This window comes from Hemitrygon akajei, chromosome 11 (genome assembly GCF_048418815.1).
Source record: "Hemitrygon akajei chromosome 11, sHemAka1.3, whole genome shotgun sequence".
NCBI lineage: Eukaryota > Metazoa > Chordata > Chondrichthyes > Myliobatiformes > Dasyatidae > Hemitrygon > Hemitrygon akajei.
Genome location: NC_133134.1, coordinates 13,229,451 through 13,252,525, shown reverse-complemented (window position 1 = coordinate 13,252,525; position 23,075 = coordinate 13,229,451). Strand labels below are relative to the sequence as shown.

Here is a 23,075-nt window from a genome sequence, read left to right as displayed (position 1 = left end):
GAAAATAGAGTCGACATTTCAGGCCAAGACTCAGTAAACGATTTGCCGATCACTGATCAATATACTTGTGTGGTCAGACCTAGGTTCCATCTAAGCCCCCCCCCCCCCCACCCCACCCCACCACCTTACTCTGGCATCTAACTCCTCCCTTTCCATCCCTTTGGAGAGTTTCAGCCAAAATATTAACTGTTTATTTCCCTTCATAGACGCTGTCTGACCTGCTGAGTTCCTGCAGCATTTTGCGTGCGTTACTTAAGATTTGTAGCATCTGCAAAACCACTTGTCTCAGTTTTTTTTTCCCCAGAGGTTTGATATTCCTCTGGGGAAAAAAAAACAGAGCGCATTCCTTACCCGTGAATGGATTGTAGTCCAGAGAAGCCTCCATGGAACAGAGAACGTTCAGATACCCGCTAGCATGTGGTGGAGATATTTATTTGCTACAATTACACTGCAGCCACTCTCAAATGCCTTTGAAAACTGGCATCTGTTTCACTTCCACGTGGTTTTGTGAGTGTTTCCCAATGCTGCATTTATCACCTAAACACCAGGATGAGTGATGGGGGTGGGCAACACATTTATACTTGTGGCCAAGCACGTTTATAATCTGGCAGTTTTACAATCCCGATTGGATGGTTAGATAACATGAAGGAGGTGGGCAAACACATTACGATCAGTGGCAAAACCATTCTACTATCTACAATTCAAAGTTTGGAAGTTTCAAAGTACATTTAATATCAGAGTGTGTATACAGTATACAATCTGAAATTTGCCCCCTTCACAGATATCTACAAAACAAAGAAACGTCATAGAACGATAGAAACATCGAAGCCCCCAAATCCCCCTGCACAAGCAACAGCAAAAGTACTGACCTCCTCCTCCCACCCACCTACCCACCCTGGAAATCTGAAATAAAAACAGAAAATGCAGTTAGCAGCATAGGCAATGGAAAGGAGAACGGAGTTAACTCCTTCAGGACTCCTCTGGCCCTCGAGGTTAACCAATGAGGACATCTTCAAAAGGCAATGGCTCAAAAAGGCAACATCCATCATTAAGGACCCCCACCACTACCCTCAAAGTTCAAAGTAAATAAATTTACTACAAATTTCAAAATAAATAAAACAAATCCATAATAAAATAGTAACTTTAAGAGAATCAATGTAAGACTGCCCAACTTGGCCATTCAACCACAGTGCAGAAGACAACAAATTACAAATACAAAAAGAAATAATAATAATAATAAATAAACAATAACTACCGAGAACATGAGATGAAGATGTTTGAACGTGTGTCTGATGGCTGGGGGAACATTTCAGTGATGGAACAAGTGAAGTTGAGTGAAATTATCTCCTCTTGTTTAAGAACCTGATGGTTGAGGAGTAGTAACCTGGTGGTGCAGGTCCTGAGGCTTCTGTACCTTCTTCTGAAAGGAGCAGCAAGAAGAGAGCACGATGACGATGGATGCTGCTTTCCTGAGGCCCTTAATGAGCTTTTCAGATTGGTTTTCACCCGGGAGCAGCAATGAGAAGAGAGCATGTCCTGAGTGGTGGGGGTCCCTGATGATGGATGCTGCTTTCCCACGACAGTGTTTCATATAGATGTGCTCATTGGTACAACTCTGAATGTTGCACAGAAGCTTGAAGACAACTGCTTTTAGAAACAGCTTCTTCCCCTCTGTCATCAGATTTCTGAATGCACAATGAACCTATGAACACTACCTCACTATCGCTGCTCTCATCTGCACAACTGATTTTTAAAAATATATTTCTTATTCTTATTTATAGTATATTTTATGTAGTGCACTGTACTGCTGCCACAAAACAATACATATGACAATGATAATAAACCTGATTCTGATGTGACGGGGCAAGTCTCGGAAAATGTGGGGTTAGTGTAACATGGGTGGTTTGATGATCAGTGCAGATTTGATGAGCCTGTTTTGTACTGTAACCCTATGAGAACCGAATATTAACTTCCTCTCTCCCTTCTTCCACAGATGCTGCTCAGCCTGCTGAGTGTTTCAGTTTTGCAGTTTTGCTTTGGTCACTGGGGAAACCCCTTGTGGCTTGAAGGGAGATGCAAGAAATTCATTGGTCGGGGCATTGAGTACAAGTATTTGGACATCACATCGCAGTTGTAGAAGACACCTGTCTATTTTGTACACTTCTGCTTGCTTGGGTACAGGAAGAATGGAAACAGTTCACAAAGAATGTTACCAGGACTGGAAGGCTTGTGCTACAAGGATAGGTGGGGACAATTTTCCCTGAGCATAAGAGTCTAAAGGTTGACTTTACAGAGGTTCATATATTAATGAGGAGCAGAGTTAAGGTGAATTGTCACAATGCTTTTCCCCAGAGTATTGGAGTCTAAAATTAAAGGGCATTGGGTGGGAGGGGAAGTTAGTTCCTCTCCACAACTTGAGGCACATCACGCAGCAACTTTGCCGTTTCTTTAGTATTTGTCTGTGTTTTTTTATGAGGCCAAGTTACTAGCTTGATGGTCAACCCAGCACGGATGGAATGCGTGCGAGGAGCCGGCTGGATTTGAACCCAGGACCACTTGCCTCAAAGTCTGGTGCAGATGCCACTACACCACCGGCAAGCATTAGGGCAAGAGGGGAAAGATTTACAAAAAGAATCTGAGGGGGATAATGGAACGAGCTGCCAGAGGAAGTGATAGAGGAGGGTACGATTGTGATGTTTAGAAGACATTGGACTGATACATGGGTAGGAAAGGTTAAGAGGGATATGGTCCAAACATGAGGAAATAGGACTAGTTCAAGTAGACAACTTGGACAGCAAGGACACATTGGGCCGAATGGCCTGTTTCCCAGCTGTATCAATCTCTTCTGATTCAGATTCATTTACTGTCATATGCATCACTATTCAATGAAATTCCTTGCTCACATGAAGCTCAGAGTCCGAACTGCATCCCTGCAATAGTAAATGCAGTCTAACTCACACAAAATGCTGGCGGAACTCAGCAGCAAGTCAGGCAGCATCTGTGGAAATGAATACACAGTTGACATTTCAGGCCGAGTTCTTTGTCATGATGAAGGGTCTTGGTCCAAATGTCCACCATTTATTCCCCTCCAGAGATGCTGCCTTACCAGTTGAGTCCCGCCAGCATTGTGCTTGTTGCTCTGGATTTCCAGCATCTGCAGAACCTCTTATGTTAACGCACGCACCAACACATATGACCATAAGACATAGGAGCAGAATTAGGCCATTTGGCCCATCGAGTCTGCTCCACTATTTCATCATAGCTGATCCAATGTTCCTCTCAGCTCCAATATCCTTCCTTCTCCCCAAGATCCCTTCATGCCCTGACCAATCAGTAGAAAGCTGTTTGTAAATGCTGCCTGGAAACCTCCCCTGGATGGACTCTTGACCACCCTTTCCACTGCCTTAGGGAAAGTAGGTAGCCAAAACTATTATAACCTACCCCACCAACCCCAGCTGTTCTCTCTTCTCCTCACTCCCTTCAGGGAGAAGGTACAAAAGGCTGACATTACTACCACCAGGTTCAAGTTTACTGTTGTAAGACTCTTAAACTGACCTCTTGTACAATAAAGATGAACTCTCCCTCTCTCCAATCGACCTTGTCCCTGGCCTGCTTTTGTTCTTCCTTGACGCTCTAATGTAGGGAAACCCCCTTATCGAGGACACCTTCAAAATGCCTCCAAAAGGTGGCGTCCATCATTGAGGGCACCCACCATCCCTCTTCTCATTGTCACCATCAGGGAGGAGGTACAGGAACCTGAAGACACACACTCATGAAGTTTTAGGGACAGCTCCTACCCCTCCACAATCAGATTTCTAAACAGTGAATAGACCCGTGAACACCGCCCCGCCAGTTTTGCTCTCTTTTAGCACTATTTTATTTATTTATATGTATTTATCTGTGTGTTCCCTGGATTCCCAGCGTCTTGTATTTCCTATTCTAGTTTATTGTGTTTTTTTTAATGTTTTTGGACCGTTGCGCAAAAGGACAAATTTCACTACGTCAGTGACATTAAACCTGGTCGCGGCATAAACCGAAAGCTTTTCACCCTGTCTCAGGGCCTGTGGCAATAGTAAATAAGCCATCAGCGGACAGCCGGCCGGAGGAACCCAGCGCGGCTTACGGTTCTGCGGGAGGTAACCCAGCCCGACCAGCGGATGGACTGTGGCTTGAGGGGACCCAACCCGGCTGAGTCAGCTTCCTGTTTTATGGGCACACGGGTGTTAAAAGGAAACTAACTCGTGGTTGCGATGGACACGTTGGGTGTGGTTTGGATTACCTGAAGGGGAGTGGCCGGACTGGGCAGGGTTGCGGGGAGGCGCCGGCGACCGACGTGTCAGTGGCGGGGTTGCACTCGGCCGGTCGGGAGCCGGTCTCAAGGGTTGTGAGGAATGGCACTGTCCCAGCTGCAGTGCCTGGACCAGAGCAACGTCAACTTTCGGACGAATGAGTCGAAGCCGGAGTTCTTCTACAGCGAGGGGCAGAGGCTGGCCCTGGAGGCGCTGGTGGCGGGGGGGATTCACGCCTTCAATGATATGGTGGCCAAGGAGAAACTGCGGGAGTTCCTCTCCGAGCTGGACATCCAGCAGATCCTGAGGTCGGTTAGGGATTTCCTGGACGAGGAAGGGGTCGGCGGCTGGCGGAATGAAGCCGGCGAAGAGCCGGGTCGGGAAGCGAAGCGCACGCCTCTCTCGCTGCACTATTGGCCCGACTCCTCGGACGTGTCCCGGCCCAGCTTGGACCTGGGCTGGCCGGACTGCTCTGGGTACCGCGGGGTGACCCGCGCGAACGTGTACACGCAGCCCCCCATGGAGGGCTCCGTCCACATCAAGGAGATGTTCCGCCGAATGATCAGCCAAGCACAGAAGGTGAGAGAAACTTTGCGTAGCACCTGTCGGGACGAACATAAGGTAGAACCCCCGCCAGTAGGATCCCAGTGCTGTGGTGAAGACTGTTTCTTTGAAGTTCTGGGGATGGGTGGGAAAGTAAACTTGCCCCTCTGATTAGAGCCCTTTCCATTCCTCTTAAGGAGTTGAGATAGGGCTCGTGGTTCAATATTGGATGTTACACACAGCATCTCTGATTCCGCTGAGCTGCCTGGTACTGCGAGATTAAGGCAGGCGAATGAGATTTAAAACTGAAAATCATCTGCCATTTAATGGTGGAGAAGACTTAACGGGGCCAGTGGCCCAATCCTACTCCTGTACCTTACGGCCGATACTCAGTCGGCACCAAACTCTCTCAGTTTGTACGGGTGTCAGCTTAGATTGGGGTCTTGGAGTGGGACGTGGGGCATGTCACCCACTGGAAATTAAGTTGGTTCAAATAACTTCGCAAATAAAACAGGAAAAGAAAATTCTAAAACAGTTTCATTGGTTAGACACCAATATAAGCATTTTAGTAGGATGCCTCAAGGGACATTGGAAGAGAATTGGCAGAGGGATATGGGTTTAGAGAGCACCTACACCAAAGTGTTATTTAGCAGACTTAAGTTATTTAGTACCTAGTTTCCTTATCATCCATGCTTAGAATCTTAATTGTGTAACTAGTGCTGTGTTAGAAACATAGAAAACCTACAGCACAACACAGGCCCTTCGGCCCAAAAAGTTGTGCCGAACATGCCCCTACATTAGAAATTACTAGGCTTACCCATAGCCCTCAATTTTTCTAAGCTCCATGTACCTATCTAAAAGTCTTTTAAAAGACCCTATTGTATCCATCTCCATCACCGTTGCGGCAGCCATTCCACGCACTCACCACTCTGAGTAAAAAAAACTTACCCCTGACATCTCTTTAACTTAACTCTTAAACATTAATTTAACTCTTTAAACTTAAGTTTAAATTAATGTACTGCATTCATAGAACAAAGTTTAAGTGTTCCTGCTGTGGGAGATTCTGACACCTGGATGGAGTAACATTGGTAAACATTTCCTCTCAGTTTATAAAGTTAGTCATCTTGTCTCTGTTGAATCTGCCTGGTGATAGCACAATGAGCGGTTAGGGAATGAATCAGAGTCAGGTTTATTATCACTGACATATGTCATGAAACTTGTCTTTACAGCAGCACTGCAGTGCAATGCATGATCATAAGGGGGAAATGTGACTTGCAGTAAGTATATATTAACTGGCTAAATTAAATAAGTAGTGCAAAAATAAAAATTAAAAGAAGCAGTGTTCCTGGGTTCAATGTCCATTCAGAAATCTGCAGGCAGAGGGGAAGAAGCTGTTCCCGAATCGTTGAGTGTGTGTATATAGCACGGTGCAAAAACCTTAGACTCGTAAAGAAATCCGTAAAGTGATGATGCTTTCAAAAATAATGAAATAAAAAGTTTCTAAATATAAACAAATTACTGTAAGTAGCAGTAAACAGTAAAAAAAAACTAGATCATGTCAATATGTCAATATTTGGTGTGACACCCCCCCCCCCCCCCCCCGCCTTTAAAGCTGGATCATTTTCTTAGGTACACTGTCATGCAGTATTGTAAGAAAATCGGCTGGCAGGTTGTTCCAAGCATCTTGGAGAACTTGCCACAGTTCTTCTACAGTTGCTGGCTCTCTCACTTGTTTCGTTCTCTCCAGGTAATCCCAGACAGCCTCAATGATATTGAGATCAGGGTCCTATTGAGGCTGTATCATCTGAAACCATAAAAAATCTAGTATGTCCAAGACTCTTGCACAATACTGTCTGTTGTGGTATTTGTTGTTACTATAAGTTGCAATGAGGAATGCATAAAAATAGGTAGGTAGTGCAAAAAATGAGGCAGAGTTCATGGTCCTTTCAGAACTATCTGATGGTGGAAGAGAAAAAAACTGCTTCTAAAATGCTGAATGTGTATTTTCAGTCTCCTAAACCACCACCTAGACCGTAGCAATGAGATGAGGGCATATGGTTGGGCAGGGTCCTCAATGATGGATGCCACCTTCTTGAGGCAGAGCTTTTTGAAAATGTGCCCTCCGTGGTAATCAACACAACCGTACCATCAGCTCTAATGTTACAGCTCCAAAACCTGGGCCTCTCTACCTCTCTTGGCAGCTGGATCCTTTTACTTCCTTGCTAGGAGACTGCAGTCTGTGTGGATCACAAATATCTCCTCTTTGCTGATAATCAACACTGCACCTCAAGGATCAGTGGTTTTACTCTCTCTACACCCGTGACTGTGGCAAGGCACAGCTCAAAAAGCCATCTGTAAATTTGCAGAAGACGCAGCTATTGTTGGCAGAATTTCAGGTAGTGACGAGGAAGTGTACAGAAACCAGATCGATCAGCTGGTTGAGTGGTGTCGTAGCAACAACCTTGCATTTACTCTCAGTAAGACCAAGGAACTAATTGTGGATTTCAGTAAAGGGGAGTCAGGGCAACAAACACCAGTCTTCATCAAGGGATCTGAAGTGGAAATAAAGGGTAAGCAGATTCAAGTTACTGGGTGTCAACATCTCTAAGGATCTATCCCTGGACCCAACATATTATTGCAATTACAAAGAAAGCACAGCAGCAGCTATATTTCATGAGTTTGAGGAGGTTTATGCTACTAAAGGTGCTCACAAATTTCTACAGATATTCCAGTTGGTTGTATTTGGAATATCTACAGATATTCCAGTTGGTTGTATTTGGAATATCTACAGATATTCCAGTTGGTCTGTGAGGGGGGGAGCCACTGCACAGGACTGGAACAAGCCATAGCAAGTTATAAATTCAGCAGCATCATCGTGGGCTCTAGCATCCAGGACACTTTCAAAAGGCAATGCCTGAAAAAGGCGGCATTCATCATTAAGGATTCCCATCACCCAGACGTCTCTCTTTTCATTGTTACCATCAAGGAGGAAGTACAGAAACCTGAAGACACACACTCAAGAACAGCTTCTTCCCCTTGCCGTTAGATTTCTGCATGGGCAATGAACCCATGAACACTAGTTCACTATTTTTGTTCAATCTCTTTTTGCACTAGTTATTTAATTTATTTATATATATACCTGTATGTACTGTATTTTAGGGTTTTTTTTATTACTATGTATTTCAATGTACTGTTGAAGCAAAACGACAAATTTCTTGACATATGCCAGTGATGTTAAACCCAATTCTAAAGCTGGGGAGGCTTGGGCCCATGATGGAGCTGGGTGAATCTACAGCCCTCTGTGGTTTCTTTTCTGATCCTGTGCTTCCATACCAGGTGATGATGTTGCCAGTCTTGAGTTCTCTCCATGGCTCATCTGTAGAAATTTGCGAGTGTCTTTGGTGACCAACCAAATTTCTTCAAACCCACCAAAGCCACTGGCATCTCTTTTTCTTGTTTGCATCAAAATGTTAGTTGCAGTCGGATCTGGGCTGAGCCGTTGACTTACACAAAGTTGAAGTTGCTCATCGTTTCACTGTTGACCCCTCTGAGGATTGGGTGGTTGTCAATGTTAAGTCAATAGATAAAATTCACTTCAATGGTTGCCTGGGAAGAACAGTGGCTGGAGAGAGATGGAGAGGGTCAGTAGCTTGGCATCATCATATCAGAGGATCCGGCCTGAATCCAGCATGTGAGTGCCATCGCAAAGAAACCACAGCAGTGCCTCGACTTTGAAGTTTGTTGAGATCCTGCTCGTCACTTAGAACAAACTTTTACGGATGCACAGTGGAAAATGTCCTAACTGTTTGCATTACATCCTATTATGGAATCACCAATGCCCAGGACTGGAAAAGGCTACAGAAAGTAGAGGGCACAGCCCAGTCTATCACAGGCAAAGACGATAAGATAATGGGAACCGAATTAGGCCATTTGGCCCATTGAGTGTGCTTTGCCATTTCATCACAGCTGATCTATTTTACCCCCTCTGTCCCAATCTTCTGCCTTCATGGCCTGACCAGTCAAGAACCTATCAACCTCTGTTTTAAATATACATAAAGACTTGGCCTCCACAGCTGCCTGTGGCAATGAATTGTACAGATTCACCACCCTCTGGCTAAAGAAATGCCTCCTCATCTCCTTTCTAAAAGGATGCCCCTCTATTCTGAGGCTCTGAACTTAGACTCCCCCACCACTGGAAACATGCCCTCCCCATCATTGAGCACATCTACATGGAGCCTGTCACAAGAAAGCACCATCCATCAACAAACACCATCTACCATCCAGGCCATGGTCTCTTCTCACTGTTACCATCAGGCTGGAGATACAGGTACAGTACATTAAGCCCCACTCCACCATGTTTAGAAGCAGTTATTATCCACAACCATCAGGCTCCTGAACCGGAGTGGTTAACATTTTCCCCTCAACTCTGAACTGATTCTGCATCCTACCGACTCTCTGTCAAGGACACTTAACAACTCATGTTCTCTGTATTATTTTATTTGCACAATTTATCTTCTTTTGCACATTGGTTACTTGTCAGTTCTTCTATGTATAGTTTTTTTTGTAAATTCTATTTCATTTCTTTATTGTCCTGTAAATCCCTGCAAGAAAATGAATTTCAAGGCAGTATATGGTGACATATACATACTTGGGTAATAGATTTTACTTTGAACTTTAAACTTTGAACCAGAGAGGGTGAAGACTAAAGAGGTAGAGACAAACAAACCCAGGACTGAGTCTTGTTCCCAGTGTATGCTCAATGCTGTTGATGAGAAGTATTGAAATAGGCTTTGCTTCAAGTGATTCTGTGGCATTTCAGAATCAGATTTAATATCACTAACATCTAATGTGTTGTGAAACTTGTTTTGTAACAGTGCAATGCATTTTAAAAAACATTACAGTGAGAAATATAATAAGCAGTGCAAAAAGTGAACAAAAAAGCACACAGTAGTGTAGTGGTTAGCACAATGCTTTACAGTGCAAGTGATCAGGGTTCAATTCCTGTTGCTGCCTATAAGGAGTTTATACATTCTCCCTGTGGCCGCATGGGTTTCCTCCGGGTGCTCCAGTTTCCTCCCACAGTCCAAAAACCTGCCGGTTGGTAAGTTGATTGGTCATTGTAAATTGTCCCATGATTAGGCTGGGATTAAATCTGGGAATTGCTGGGCTGCACAGCTCAAAGGGCTAGAAGGGCCTATTCCACGTGGTATCTCAATAAATAAAATCATTAAATTAAAAATGGTAAGGTAGTGTTCATGGGTTGGTTCATTGTCCTTTCAGAAACCTGATGGTGGAGGGGAAGGAGCTGTTCTTAAATGTTGAATCTTAAACCTTCCATTATTCCTGAGTCAAATAAAGATAAGAAACTGACTTCTGTTGCACCTTTTGTTACCACAGCAACATGTTTACTTTCTGGAAATTGATTCTAGACACTTCAATAGACTGAATTTTAGAGGCAAAGATCTAATTCACCCCAATGACTGAACCGTCTCTGCTAACCAGGAATGAATTTCTACGTACTGATTCTCTAGGAACTTTAAAGCTAGGCAGGCTACTGGGTTCAATCTACAGTGTAGATGGCATGTTATGTCTCAAAGCACTTTAGAGTCAAAGAGGCAAGTGCCAATGAATAGGAAATATAATAGTCATCTCCAACAAATAATAATGTTTAAGACGTACAAAAGCTGGATGAACTCTGCAGGTCGGGCAGCATCTGTTGAAATGAGCAGTCAACATTTCAGGCCGAAACCTTGTCTGCTCATTTCAGGCCGAAACCTTGTCTGCTCATTTCAACGGATGCTGCCCGACCTGCTGAGTTCATCCAACTTTTGTACATGTTGATTTGACCACAGCATCTGCCGTGTACTTTGTGTTTACTATAATGTTTAAGAAATGCTGATTGAGTACACAACCATGTTCAGGAGCAGTTATTACCCTTCGAGCCAGTGAGGAGCCTTCACTCACCTCATCACAGTATTGACTCCAAAACCTACAGACTCACCTTCAAGGATGCTTTAACTCTATTATTTATTTACTTTTATTTGTATTAACGTAATTTGTCTTTTCCACATTAGTTGTTTGCCATTCTTAGTTTGTGCGTAGTTTTTCACTGACTCTATTGTATTTATTTGTTCTACTGTGAATGCCTGCAAGAAAATACATTTCAGGGCAGTATATGATGACATATGTACTTTGATAATAAATTTACGTTGAGCTTTGAACTTTTGTTTTTTGTTTCATCTTCAGAGCACCTATATATTTAGTCCTGTCTTTTGTAAATAAGGGCACCAAATTTTCAAAAATGTTTCATATTTATCTCTTAAATTATAAGTAATTTTTTCTAATGGAATACAGCCATAGATTTCTTTCTTCCAACAATCTATACTTAAATATGTATCCGATTTCCAAGTAACTGCAATAGCCTTTTTGGCTACTGCCAGTGCAATTTTTATGAATTCTTTCTGATATTTATTTAGTTTGAGTTTCGGTTTTATCCCTTCAATATCACCTAGTAAAAGTAATATTGGATTATGAGGAAGTTGTATTCCCGTAATTTGTTCCAGTAAAAGTCTTAAATTTGTCCAAAAAGGTTGAATTTTAGAACAAGACCATGTAGAATGTAAAAAAGTACCAGTTTCTTGGTTACATCGGAAACACTGATCAGATAAACTTGGATTTAATTTATTTATTTTTTGTGGTGTAATATATAGCTTTGAACTTTTGAACATTGGAAAGGCCTATTCCTGTGCTGTACTGTTCTACGTTCTAAATATTGGCCAGAATCTGAGGATACTTAGTATTTACTGTCCATTATGCTGCTGGCATTTGGGGCAGCAATGAAGGTCCTCCATCTCTGACGGTGTTCACAGCTTCCTTCATCACGTTGGTGGCTTCCTCTCGGTTTTCACTACTATCAGTCATGCAAGTCCCGGATGGAGACTCTGGAATACTGTCAAACTCGTGTAGAAGGATTCTTCATTGCTGTTTCCGTAACAATTTTGCTTTACCAGTCAGGGTTGTTAGCCCCAAGCTGAACCCCTAAACCTGGAGGACTGGTGCTCCACTCCTAGTCTGGCCTCTACCCTTTGACCTGTTTGACATAGGTGGCCCTACCAAGAACTGAAACATAAAGTTCTGACTTCAGTCAACATAGCTCTCCTGTTCATTGAGGCACGCAATGATCCAAACCGCGACAAGTTTGTAGTCTGCTTGCAGGAGAATTTGGGGATATTAATTGAAATATTGTCATAGGATCTTTCATTTGAGAGAACGTGCAGAGTCCTGGTTAACATCTTGTTTGAAGGAAAAGACCTGTGACAATACAGAGCTCCCTTAATACTGCTCTATAAGCCTGTACCCACACTTAAAATATTATATGCATTTTGGCTACAAAAGTTTAATAGAAATATTTAAAAAGATATAAAAAAGATAACTTGAGTAATGAATTATGTATTTAACTGAAATGCAGAACAAATCAGAACACTACAAATATTACTACAGTATTGTAAAATTGTAGTTCCTCATATTTATTGACGGAGGAATTCATCCAGTGTATGCTGCCATGTTCTTTTGACTGTAAATGAACATCAGTGCAGGCACCTAGTGTAGATATTGGACTACCTTTATTTAATGCTATTAATGATCTTCATTCAAGATGTTTGTTGATGCTTCTCAAATTCTTCATAGTACCTAACTTGTTGAAGTAGCAAAATTGTTTCATTTTCACTCCCGTCGGTTTCTGGCATTAGTAAGCCTGAATGCTTGAAACTGCAGTGAATGAAAAATTTCTGAATTGTCTTACAGAGTGGGTAACTTCACTCATCTCAACACTGAACTGATTCTACAACCCCTAGATTCACTGTCAAGGACTCTCTAACTCATGTTCTCAATATTATTTATCTATTATTGTTTTGTTTTTCTTTTTGCACAAATTGCTGTCTTTGCACATTGGTTGTTTGTCCATCTTTGTGTTTAGTTTTTTATTAATTCTATTGAGTTTCTTTGTATTTACTGTGAATGTCCATTTTGAAAAAAGAACCTTGAGGCAGTATATGATGACATATATGTATTATGATAATAAATTTACTTTGATCTTGGGGGAGAAAACAACATTCAATAATTATAATACATTTGAGTTTAAAGTACATATGGAATACAATGTGCATAAATAGCAGCAGGTATTTATAATGTAATTAGCAGTATAAAAGTGCTTTAAAGTGTCGCTGTGATGGGGGTAATAGATAGAGTGGGAGGTGGGAGTGGTTAACTAGAATGGTTGATCAGATGAACTGCCTAAGAAACCTTTTGAGATGATGTGAAATATCACACTGAAATACTATAATATTGATATCACAAGCTTGGTTCAGTGGTTCAATTTAATGTCAGAGAATGTATACAGTATACAACCTGAAATCCTTGCCCTGCACAGACATCCACAAAACAGAGAGAAAATAAATTCCAAGGAATGAATGACGGAAAAATGTTAGAACCCCAAAGCCCCCCTCTCCCCCCACACCCACCCACCACGCAATAGCAAACCCCTAGAGACCATGATCTAGAGTCCATTTAAAAAGTACTGTCCAACCCAACATTTCAACAGGCCCTCTCTGTCACCAATGGCGGAGAAAGAGATATCGCACCTATTGTAGTAAGAGGGAGACCCGCAACTCGCTGTTCTGATGTTACGTTCTGTAGCGTCACTGATTCGAGTTTCCCCCCAACTCAAGCCAGCAGACTCTCTCACCGTTGAGAGAGAGAGAGAGAGACATTGCTTGAGTAGAGAGGCCTTTGACAACTGCGCCCACTGCTTCGATGTTCCAATTTCCTGTGACGCTTCAGTCAGCAACGTTGGCAAGGAATTGGATCATTGACGGCGCTGCTCCTGGAGGTACTGAAATACCCGGGGGCTCGGTGAATTCTGAGAGCGAGACCTCGCCCGTGGCATAACAGTAATGTATGCTATCTATTCGTATAATGCAAGTGTTTATTTGTAAAACCTAAAATTCCAACACTATAAGGATGAAATTCAAACTAAATTCAACTTGGTATAAGAAATTGACTACATGTATAGATAACATTTTCAGTAGCATGTTAAATATTGAAACTGCACAGCTTGCAACACCTTGGCTGAGGGTTGATAGATAGATAGATAGATAGATACTTTATTCATCCCCATGGGGAAATTCAACATTTTTTTTCCTAATTTTGTTAACTAATCTTCCATTTTGATGTAATTAAGACAGTGAGACATAGAAGAATAAGGCCACTTGTCCATGATTCTAGGCCAATCAAATTTGTATTTATTCCATCATGACTGATTTATTACCCCTCTCAGCCCCATTCACCAGCCTTCTCCCTGTAACCTTTGACACCCTTACTAATCAATAACCTATTGATCTCTGCTGTTTTTTTAAAAAAAATCAAATGACTTGGCGGATTCACCCTCCTCTGGCTAAAGAAACTCCCATCTCTATTCTAAAGGAATGCCCTTCTATTCTGAGGCTTTGCCTTCTGGTTCTAGACAACCCCCCCCCCCCCCCCCCGCCCCAAAGGATGCATCTGCTCCATACCTACTCTATCCAGGCCTTTCAGTATTCAATAGGTTTCAATGAGATCCCCCCTCCCCCCCCCCCATTCTTATAAACTCCAGTGAATACATACATTAACTCTTTCATTCGAAGGATAATTCTAGTGCATCTCTTCTGGACTTCTCTATCTACATTACATATTGAAATAGGTCAGTAACTGTGTAGTGGGTTCTCCTCAACATCCTGATTCAATGAATCAGCTTCTGGATCTGAGCTGCAGAGTTCACCAGGAAAAAAATGTACAGAAAGTACACATCTCCCTTCCAGCGATGGTTCTATAAGCTCAACATTTAACACCAGCGTTCCTATGATGCAGATCGGAAGGCTACAGAACCTGGGTCTCTGAACCTCCCTCTGCAACTGGATCCTCGACTTTCTAACTGGAAGGCTGCAATCCATGCAGATTGGAAATAACACCTCCAACTCGCTGACAATAAACACTGGCGCACCACAGGGATGTGTGCTTGGCCCACTGCTCTAATCTCTCTATACTCGAGACTGTGTGGCGAGGCACAGCTCAAACAGCATCTATAAATTTGCTGACAATACAGCCGTTGTTGGCAGAATCTCAGTTGGTGTTGAAAGAGCAAACAGGAACGAGATATACCAGTTAGTAGAGTGGTGTCACAGTGACAACCTTGCACTCGATGTCGGCAAGACCAAAGAGCTGATTGCGGATTCAGAAAGGGTAAGATGAAGGAACAGAAACCCAACCTCATAGAGGGATCAAAAGTGGAGAGAGTGAGCAATTTCAAGTTCCTGGGTGTCAGTGTCCCTGAGGACTTAACCTGGACGCAACGTATTGATGCAGCTATAAAGAAGCCAAGACAGAGACTATATGCTCATTCAGAGTTTGAGGAGATTCTACAAATATAGCAAGGAGAGCATTCTGACTTGCTGCATCACCGCTGGTACGAGCGGGCTTCTGCACAAGATCGATGTCAGTTGCTGAAACGTAAAACTAGTCAGCTCAATCATGGGTACTAGCCTCCGTAATATCCAAGACATCTTCAAGGATTGGTGCGTCAGGAAGGCAACATCCATCATTAAGGACCCCACCTCCAAGGATGTGCCCTCTTCTCATTGTTACCGTTGGGAAGGAGGTACAGAAGCCTGAAGGCACACAGTCAGCAATTCAGGAACAGCCTCTGCCATCCAGTTTCTAAATAAACATTGAGCCCATGAACACTACCTCACTACTTTTTTAAATTTCTGTTTTTTTTTTGTATTACTTATTTTAACATAACAATTTAATAGACATATGAGGGGTGATTGGTAAGTTCGTGGCTGGTGGTAGAAGGAGTCAATTTTAGAAAACCTAGCACATTTACATACACATGTAGTTCAACTCTTTGAGTGAATATGCAGAAAGTTTGAAGTTAATAACTCATCTTCTACCTAGGCCACGAACTTGTCAATCACCCCTGCTGTGGACACTTTCTGGAGGTCCGAGATCCGTATGCTCCACGACTGCTGGACTAAGTGTGTAAATGTAGGAGGGGACTGTGTTGGAAAAATAAATATGCTAGGTGTTCTAAAATTGACTCCATCTACCTTAGGCCACAAACTTATCAATCACCCTTCGTGTGTGTGTGTGTGTGTGTGTGTGTGTGTGTGTGTGTGTGTGTGTAATTAATGTGATTTAGTTTTTTCCCCACTATATTTATTTATCATGTCTTTTGTTCATGTATTTAGTTGTACTGCTGCCTAAAGTTAACAAATTTCACAACATATGCTGGTGATAGTAAATCTGATTCTGATTCATTGTTAGTACTCTTTCCGTTGGTAAATTAGAATTGGTAAATTTGTTTATGAAGGTACTGAGGTACAGTTGGAAAAACTTAGTTTGGCATTCCATCCATAAATCATTTCATTACCACAGAATGTTGAAATAGTACAAGGGGAAACAATAACAATGCAGAATAAAACTTTATTCAGAAAGTGCTGTGGTGGTAGACGGTAAGGTAGAGGTAGATTACAAGGTTGAGGGTCTATCTTATCAATAGTCATTCGAGAACATTGAGCAGAAAAGTCTAGCTGACGTTCAGGTATATCATTGAAGGAGTTCAGCTGTGTGGGAAATGCTATTACTAGCATTTACTAGATGTGAAACTCCCTTCAATGAGAAGGTAAAGGATTCGATGGGACAGGGGGAAGAGCAGAAGAGTACCTTTCTACAATAAAAACCAGAATATGCTGTGATTCATAAACAAGACATTCTGGAAATCTGGAGAAACACATACAAAATGGTGGAGGAACTCAGCCGATCAGGCAGCATTTAAGAAAGGAATAAAGAGAGATTTCGGGTCAAGAGCCTTCCTCACGATCTGCTGTGAATGTTAGTGGTTTGGGAAACCTGGTAAAGGCCACGTGAGCTCACGTTCTTCTCCGTAGATGTTCCCTTTGTAAGGTGAGAAGTGGAAGTGTTCACTGATAATTACAGTGTTCAGTCTATTTTCAACGTCACGCTGCCTGTGTGAGTGGGTGTGTAGGTGGGAGGGAGGGGAAGGCTGTTGTCTTGCTGCTGCTGTCGTTGCGTGTATTCTGCTGAACATGGTGGGCATGCTGCGTTAGTGCCAGAACGTGTGGCGATGCTTACGGGTTACCCTGAGCACATCCTCGGGCTGTGTTGGTTGTTAAGACAAATGTAGCACAAGAAGAGGCCATGGACTGACGTGTCAGAATGGGAATCAGAATTAAAAGGTTTGGCCACTGTGAAGTTCCGCTTTAGGCAGATGCATGGTCCCCCAAGTTTACAATGGGTCTCACTAATGTCCTTCACACTGTTTAACTTCAGCACATCCTCCTATTGTCTCCGTAATGAACCTGTGAATCATACTTCTGGCCTCATCAACCACTGAGTAAATAACTTTCTCCTTAATTCCTCGGTTACTTGCAGTTTTAGTTTCTATTTTTTATGTGGAAATATTTTCTCTAAGCCAACCCCATCTGAAAGGAATTTCATTTATTACTAGCCGTGAAATGAGTTTCAGCCACAAGCAGTAGTAGTCTCACTGGTCTACAGATCCTTAAAGGTTAGTTTTATCTGTCACATAAACATCGAAATATACAGTGAAATGTGTCATTTGTGTCACTGAGCAACATGATTTGAACCCGTGCTGCCAGCAGCCCTCATGTCTCTGCTTCCGGTGCCAATATAGCATTTTCACAGCTTACTAACCATAAACACAAGAGATCCTGCAGATGCTGGAAATCCAGATAACACACACCTAATGCTGGAGGAACTCAGCAAGTCGAGCAGCATCTTTGGAAAGGGGAAAAGAAAGAGTCCGGGCTAATGAAGGGTCTTGGCCTCAAATGTCAACTCTTCATTCACTTCCGTAGATGCTGCCCGACCTGCTGACCCTAACCCTAATGCTGAATTCCTCGAACATTTTGTTAATAACTGTAACTTTGGAACGTAGAAGGAAACTAGGGCACCCAGAGGAAACTCACACGGTCATGGGGAGAACGTACCATCTTACAGGCAATGGCGGGAATTGAACCATGATCTTATAGCTGGTACTGTAAAGTGTTCCAATAACCGCTGCAATCACTGTCATGTGACCATGACACGTAGTAACAAAATTAGGCTATTCGGCCAATTGAGTCTTTTCCGCCATTCCATCATGGTTGATTTATTATCCCTCTCAACCCCATTCTCCTGCCTTCTCCCCGTAACCTTTGCCCTGGCTAATCAAACATCAGAGCAAATGACTATTAACTGCTTTCTTCCTGTTCCTAGGTAATTGCTGTTGTCATGGACCTATTTACAGACATCGATATCTTCAAAGACTTGCTGGATGCCAGCTTCAAGAGGAAGGTTCCTGTCTACATCATTCATGATGAGACTAACATCAAATATTTCCTGAAGATGTGCCAGAATACGGGAATGCATATGGGAATGCTGAAAGTAAGTGGAAGTGAGGAAATGAGTAGACAGCCAGGCTGATCAGCCATGGTGTCATGTGTGATTCACAGTTGAAAGATAAAGTCCATCAGATGGTCACTTTTTTTTAAAGATGAAATGCCTTTGCACTGGGAGGAGAGACAGAGAAAAAATCCTCCTCCTCCTGGATTTTTGCACTAGGATACTCAAAGATCCATTATCTCTTTGTGTAGAAGTTAATGTATTTCAGTGTGTGGCTTCATCTGAATTAGTATGGACATGTATCCAAAGTCCTTTCCCATTTCCATGGCTGGCATCAATTTTCTTAAGGATTCAGAAAGGAACTGTCCATCATATAAGACGATAAAATGTAGGAGCAGAATTAGGCCATTCAGCCCATCAAGTCTGCTCCATCATTCCATCATGGCTGATTTGTTATCCCTCTCAACCCCATTCTCCTGCCTCTCCATGTAACCTTTGACACCCTTGCTAATCAAGAATGTCTGCTTTAAATACACAGCACGATAGCGTAGCAGTTAGCATAATGCAACTACTGTACAGCGCCAGCAACCCAGGTTCAATTCTCGCTGCTGTCTGTAGGGAGTTGTATATTCTCCCTGTGACCACGTCCAAAGAATAACTGGTTAGTAGGTTAATTGGTCACATTGGTGTAAATTGGGCGGTGTGGGCTGGAAGGGCCTGTTATCACGCTGCAATGACTTGGCCTCCCTGGTCGTTTGGCAGTAAGTTCCACAGATTGACCACCCTCTGGTTAAAGAATATATAAAGAGCAAGACATCTGTACAGGGAAAGTAACATGAGTGATTACAGGTTTGATCATATGAATTAGGAGTGGGAGTGGACCATTCACACCTAGTACTGTATATCATACACTCAGAGGTCACTTTATTAGGTAGAGCTTATTTATGCAAATATCTAATCAACCAACCACGTGGCAGCAGCTCAGTTTATAAAAGCAATGCAGACATGGTCAAGAGGTTCAGTTGTTCAGACCAAACGTTAGAAAGGGGAGGAAATGTGATCTAAGAGGCTTTGACCCTGGTGCCAGATGGGGTGGTTTGAGGATCTCAGAAACTGCTGATCTTCTGGGATTTTCACGCACAGCAGCCTCTAGAGTTTACAGAGAGCGGTGTGAAAAGCAAAAAACATCCGGTGAGTGGTGGTTGTGTGAGTGAAAATGCTTTGTTAATGAGAGAGGTCAGAGGAGAATGGCCAGATGGGTTCAAGCTGACAAGAAGGCGACAGTACCTCCAATAACCATACAGCGTAACAGTGACGTGCAGAATAGCATTTCTGAATGCACAACACGTGGAACACAAGGTACCTGTTAAAGAGGCCAATGAATGCATTTGTTCTTTGAGATATTCCATCTATGCCAAGTATCACTCTAATAATCATTCTTTGCTGATAACACGATATTGCAAAAAATGTTACATACTATAATAATAAAACACCCTTGATTTTAAAAAAAGCCTTTTGTTACACCAGCTTTAGTGCTACGGGAAATCCGCATCTCAACTATGGACTTATCTTTGTTAGTGAATTATTATCCAGATTATTTCTTTTAACAAGCCGAATAGTATTATCACTTTACAATCACCTTTGAACTCTAAGCTCTGAGCATCTGGTACTGGCTAACAGGCTTCCATTTTAATTCACATTCATGCCAGAATCTTTTTTTTAGGCTGCCATCTCTTGGATCCGGAAGTGGACTGATATTTCAGTTCGAGCTGTATAAATTATAACAAGTCAAAGCAATGTAATCTATTTCATGGGAGAGGAAAGAATCACCCGTATATTTATCTGATTTTTTTTTTACCTCTGCATTCAATTGTATAAATTCCAATGAACATTTCCTGTCCCAGTAGTAAAGAAAAGCACCCTGCCTCAAGCTTTTGGTCATCTGCTCTAATATTTCTTCAACTTGCTGTCAAATGTTCTTTTGTTCTTATGAAACACCTGACCCACCTAAAGATTAGCTTTATTTGTCACATGTATATTGAAACAATACACTGACGAGGTGTCACTTGTGTCAAAGCAAATCTGTGAAGACTGAGCTGGGCAGCCCCTCAAAGGTTGCCACATTTCTGACACCAACATAGCAAGTCCACAATTTACTAATCCTAACAGTACGTCTTTGGAATGTGGGCGGAAACCACAGCACGCGGAGAAAACCCACGCAGTCACAGGGAAAATGCACGGACTCCTTTCAGACAGTGGCAGGAATCGAACCCCAATCTTACAGCTGGCTACTGTAGAATGTTGCTACTCTACCGCGCCACCCCGTTTAGGACTCAACTGTTTTACCATTCACAGGCAAAAGGTGAACTTATGAAAGGCCAACCCTTACTGCCTTTAAGAAGGTGTTGTGGTGCTGCCTCCTTGAACTTCTGGTAGAGCTTTTCCCACAGTGTTATTGGAGAGGGAGCTCTAGGATTTGGACAGTTGAGACTGATGAAACCGTGTTCCATATCAGAATGCAGAATCACTTGAAGGATATCTGTTGAGGGTTCTGTTCCCATGTGCCTTGTGTTTAGTCCTCATTAGAGAATAATAGTCAAACAAGACAAAATGTCCTATATCTCGCCATGTCTTTGGAGACCGTGATTTCCTTATTTACACAGGCACCACTTTCTCATCAGTTCCCTCCAAATTCTAACATTGTCCTTCACTGATGGAAATCTACCAAACTCATGTATTTGGGATGTGAGAAACCCAGATAGCCACAAAAAGTACTTGCAAATGCTACACAGGCAGTAGCTGAGTTTGTGCCTAAACCCAGGTTTAGACCTGTACCACTGTCTTTGACTTTGTGAGCCATAAGACAGAGGAGCAGAATTAAGCCGTTCATCCCATCAGTGCTCCACCACAGGACTGATTGATTTTCCCTCTCAGCCCTATTCTTCTGCCCTCTCCTTGTAATCTTGGACACTCTTCCTATTGAAAACCTATCAAACTTTAAGTATAAACAAAAGAAAGTCTGCAGATGCTGGAAATCCAAAGAAACACACACAAAATGCTGGAGGAACTCAGCAGGTCAGGCAGCATCTGTGGAAATGAACGAACAGTCAACATTTCAGGCTGATATCTTTAAATATAGCTAATGATTTGGCTTCTACAGTGTCTGGCAATGAATTCCACCAATTAACCACCCTCTGGCTAAAGAAATTTCTCTTCATTCCTGTTCTAAAGGAATTTATACAGAGGCTGTGTCCTCTGATCCTAGATTCTCCAACTATTAGAAGCATCTTCTCCATGTCCGCTCTATCTAGGCCTTTCAACAGGTTTCAATGAGATCCCTCTCATTCTTACAAAACTCCAGTGAGTAAAGGCCTAGAGTCATCAAATGGTCCTCATATGTTAACCCTTTAATTCCCTTTTACAGTATTATTTAGAACCTAATTTTAGAACATGGCACAGAAACAGGCCCTTTAGACCACAATGTTGTGCTGAACTAAATATATTAGTAATCAAATGGACAATTAAACTTATCCCTTGTGCCGTATCCTTCCATTTCCCTCACATTCATGTGCCTATGTGCCTAAACATCTCTGAAAAGTCCCTAAAAGGCACCCCCCCCCCCCCACTCACCAGGCAGCATATTCAAGGAATCCACCATTTTGTGTTTAAAACCAAAACTTCCCCTCACATCTCAATTGAAAATACCCCTCTCACCTTAACTGCCTCTGGTATTAAACATTGCAACCCTGGGGGGGAAAAAATGATGCGGTCTGTCTACTTCTTCATCATCATCATCATCAGGTGCCGTGCCCAGTTTGAGCTTTGACTGCCATGGCCCACACACTCCTGTTTCGGGTCAAGTGGATCAATTCATTGGTATTCATTTCCAGTTCTCTGGCTGCTGTCTCCATCATCTTTGCCTTCCTCTTGCTTTCTTCCCTTCAATCTTTCCCATAATTACTATGCATTCTAACTCCTCTTTCCTAATCACGTGTCCAATGAAGTTACGTTGCCTTTTCATGATCTAATACATCATTTCTCTTTTTGTGCTTGCTCTGTTCATGACATCCTCGTTAGATATTCGTTTCATCCATGATATTCTTTGCATCCTCCTCAAAAACCACATCTCTGCTGCTTCAATCTGTTTCCTCATGTTACTAGATATTGTCCAACATTCTGAGCCATATAACATAACTGGATAAATGTAACATTTCAGTACTCTGAGGCGGGTTGTCATGCCTAGTTTAGTGTTGGTCAGTATATTCTTCATTCTCGTAAAGGTGTTTTTTGCCATCCCTATTCTTGTGATGTCCATGTCGCACCTGCCATCTGATGTCACCAACTTCCTAAGTAGCAAAAGTTCTGTACTTGTTTTATATCTTCCCCATTTATTCTCAGCCTGCAGATAGTATTCTCCTTCATTTTGGATATCACCATACAGTCTGTCTTTTTGCAATTGATAGACAGGCTTAATTTTGCACTTTCTTCAACAGCTATATCAACGAAGTTTTGTAGTTCTTCCTCTGTACTTGCAATTAACACAGTGTCATCCGCATATCTGAAATTATTGATGTTTTCACTTCCAACGTTAATTCCCAAGATGTCTCTTTTTTTTGTAATATTGTTTCATAGTACACATTAAACAAATCAGGGGAGAAAACACACCCTTGTCTAATGCCTCTCTTGATTTTCGTAAACTGACTCACTTCTCCATCTATTCTTACAGTGGCATTTTGTTCCCAGTACAGATTTATGATTAGGCGGAGGTCTTTTGAATCTAGATCT

At 42.3% G+C, this 23,075-nt stretch overlaps 2 protein-coding genes across 3 annotated transcripts in view; one reads left to right on the top strand and one right to left on the bottom strand.

The window, feature by feature from the left end:
- The window catches only part of slc5a10 (solute carrier family 5 member 10), a 216,363-nt gene that overhangs the window by 40,290 nt on the left and 152,998 nt on the right, over nt 1–23,075 (bottom strand). The window lies entirely within an intron of this gene.
- The window catches only part of LOC140735324 (uncharacterized), a 59,241-nt gene continuing 40,466 nt past the window's right edge, over nt 4,301–23,075 (top strand). The window contains exons 1-2 of the mRNA XM_073060234.1: nt 4,301–4,868; nt 18,165–18,332. Of these exons, the coding sequence (XP_072916335.1) occupies nt 4,392–4,868; nt 18,165–18,332 (645 nt within the window). The 5' untranslated portion in view covers nt 4,301–4,391. The remainder of the gene's footprint in view (nt 4,869–18,164; nt 18,333–23,075) is intronic.